Raw genomic sequence first — 3,156 nt, 5'->3', positions numbered from 1 at the left:
ACATGTGTGAGGCACTAGGTTCAGTTCTCAGCATCACATATAAATAAATAAAATAAAGTTCTATCACAACTAAAAAACAAAACAAAACAAAACAAAATTGTTTATAAACAATTTGAGGGCATTTTGACCTACAAAGGAAGATATGAAAAAAGTCTCTAATGTAGTGGCTCCAAGTGAAAACAATACTTAATATTGCCACATGAGAGGTCCAGAAAATATATGCATTGTTGCATAAATATATAAATACCAAGAGAAATACAGTTTTGGATGATCCCAGTATGAGCCCATGAAGTAGAACTCATTTCATCCTGAAACAATAATTCATTTTCTTACTGACTCGTTGAAAAGACTTTTCTCTCCAGAAAAAAAAATCACACCCACTATTTGTTGGTCTCTTGAGGTTACAGCTGTTAGTGAATTTCAGTGAGCTTTCAGGTTAGTCAGAATTAGTTAAAAGCATTTAAAGAAGTAACTCTAAAATAACAATTAAAATATATAAACAAGGGAAGGGTGTGGAACACAGTGGTTGTGCACATGCTTAGCATATGCAAGGCTTCCAGTTGGATCTCAACCAGCACACACACACACACACTCACACACACACACACACACACACACACACATACATGTTTATGTGTAAATATCATTCATTCTAAGAGAATGACCTTTGAGGAAATGATCATATCAAAATAAAAGCATCAATACATAGAAACCTATTGAAGTAGATATTTAATGAAACATAATCTTAATCACAATAGTCTGATAATTATGTGAATGCCCATAATAGGGAAATGCATGCCTAGACTATTGGATCATGTGCTAAGGAACTTAGTATCTCTTCAAAACAGATGATAACACCACAGTATTAAAAGAGAAGAATCTCCTGATACATTTCAAACTCAAGGAATACAACAATGCAAACTCATTAATATCAAGAAATGGAATCTGTTTTCATCACTTATTAAATTCAAACAGAGTTCTGTTGAGTAATAAGCAAATATATAGCTTCTTAACAAGTCAGACTGTGTGTAAAACCACTGCTCTCCGCCATAATTTCACCAAAGCCTTTTTCATCTCATGGTTTCGCAGGCTGTAGATAAGGGGATTCAGCAGGGGTGTGAGCAATGTGTAAGCCAAAGACATCAGTTTCTTGGTTACTGGTGAGTAGCTAGATTTGGGCTGTAAATAAGTCATACTGGCTGTGCCATAGAAGAGGGTGACTGATGTGACATGAGAGGCACAGGTGGAAAAGGCCTTTTGCCTCCCAGTTGTTGATGGCATCTTCAGGATGGCAAAGAGAATTCTAAGATAAGACAAGAGTATCAACAAGAAAGGAAGCAATATAATCAAAATGGTGCCTATGAAGGCATAGATTTCATACAAGGAGATATCTGCACAAACCAGTTCCAGCACTGCTGGGGTTTCACAAGATATATGACTAATTTCATTGGGTCCACAAAAGGGAAAACTGAATACCCATGAGGTCTGCAGAGTAGCCACCATGATCCCTGAGACCCATGAGAACATGACTAATTTCACAAACACCCTCTTGTTCATAATCATGGGGTAGGTCAGAGGACAGCAGATGGCAGCAAATCGGTCATAAGCCATTGCCCCTAGGAGAAAACATTCATTCACAACAAAAAGAAGAATGAAATACATCTGTGCAAAACAGCCCACAAAAGAAATTGTAGTTTTCTCAGTGGTCAGGACCACCAGCATTTCAGGCATGATGGCTGCACTGAAACTCACTTCCACCACAGATAAGTTCGGCAGGAACAGGTACATGGGGATGTGGAGGGTCTGGTCCAGCAAGATGGTGGCTATGATGATGGCATTTCCCATCAGGGTCATCAGATAAATAACCAAGAAAACCCCAAAGATCTCCTCTTGAAGTTCAGGAAAGTCAGAGAAGTCCAAGAGGATGAATTCAACCACAGAGCTTTGATTTTGTCTTTTCATTGCAGTACAGAAGCCCTATATTGTTTCTGCAGACATAATCAAAGAATAAAGTCACAGTCCAAAGGCTGAGAATAGCAGCCTGAATTCTGCATAGAAATTCTAGCAGAGGATGAAACGAGGAAACATCTTCCAAAAAACTGAGGTTGAAACATTTAGAGAAAGGCAAAATACTAACATTAGTGACTATTTCTAATATAAAAGGAAACCTGAAGAATTCTTATTTAGAAATTTGGACTTAAAAGTGCAAAGTGCTATCAAGTTCTATTGCAACTTATTCACTATGTAGTTTTAAACTAAATATACTCTAAGTAAATATAGATATTTTCTAACACTGGTTCTAATCCCGTATTATTACCACAGGTATTTTTCATTTTATTCAACTTATGTATATATAAAAATGGAGAGATAGAAAATATAGTATAAAAAGAAGATAAATGGGAAAAAAAGCTAATCCAAATTTTTATAATAATTCAGTTATATTGAATTTTATGTAAATTTATGTAAATATTTATTAGATTCAAAACCAATAAGCTTTGTGTGACATTTGAAGGTGACAACATTCCACAAGAATTTTCAGGGAAAGTTGTATTCAAATGCACCTCTCTCAGAAAACAACACTAGACTATGTGAATAGGCTTCAGGCTTATTAATTTCTTATTGATTTTTGGCCAATTCTGTTTGGGATTTACTGGGATATGAAATTTTTAGCCCCAGAGATTCAAGATTATTCTTTGTGACCATGATGATTTGAGGACAAACCCACTTTTTAGTCAATCTGGAGTTGCAATTTCAAAGTTTCCACTCTCTCCCACTCTCTCTCTTCTCTCACCCCAATCTCCTCATCAAGTGATTCATGGGCTCATTAATTATTCAACAAGCTCTGATGGACCTACCATTTTCTATACTCTGCATCATAAGCAGAAACCTAAACACACTAGCTAAAATAACTGTGACCCTCACCAGTAAGCTACAAAAAATAGTGTCCCCAAACTCTTTATCTTTACCCCTTATACAATGCTCTGTATTTTTCCATTTTTACCAAGTCACATTACGTATACTTTTATACAAATCATTCCCACAGCGGTTATCCCAGGGGCAAAGATTTTGTTTGCTTCTTTGATATCTAAACAATGACCACAACAATCTCCACTTTATTACACATTTTAAAACAATAATTTTAAACAAATAAATGGA

The 3,156-nt window shown here is 35.8% G+C and overlaps 1 protein-coding gene across 1 annotated transcript; it reads right to left on the bottom strand.

Annotated features, from left to right (window-relative positions):
• Nucleotides 1-1,017: 1,017 nt before the first annotated feature.
• Nucleotides 1,018-1,962, bottom strand: LOC144376778 (olfactory receptor 10A3-like). The gene has a single exon (XM_078045055.1). It carries the CDS (start codon nucleotides 1,960-1,962, stop codon nucleotides 1,018-1,020), a length of 945 nt encoding a protein of 314 aa, XP_077901181.1.
• Between the last annotated feature and the right edge of the window lie 1,194 nt (nucleotides 1,963-3,156).

The sequence above is a fragment of the Ictidomys tridecemlineatus genome, chromosome 4, assembly GCF_052094955.1.
Source record: "Ictidomys tridecemlineatus isolate mIctTri1 chromosome 4, mIctTri1.hap1, whole genome shotgun sequence".
Classification (NCBI taxonomy): Eukaryota; Metazoa; Chordata; class Mammalia; order Rodentia; family Sciuridae; genus Ictidomys; species Ictidomys tridecemlineatus.
This window is presented reverse-complemented; position numbering and strand designations above follow the sequence as displayed.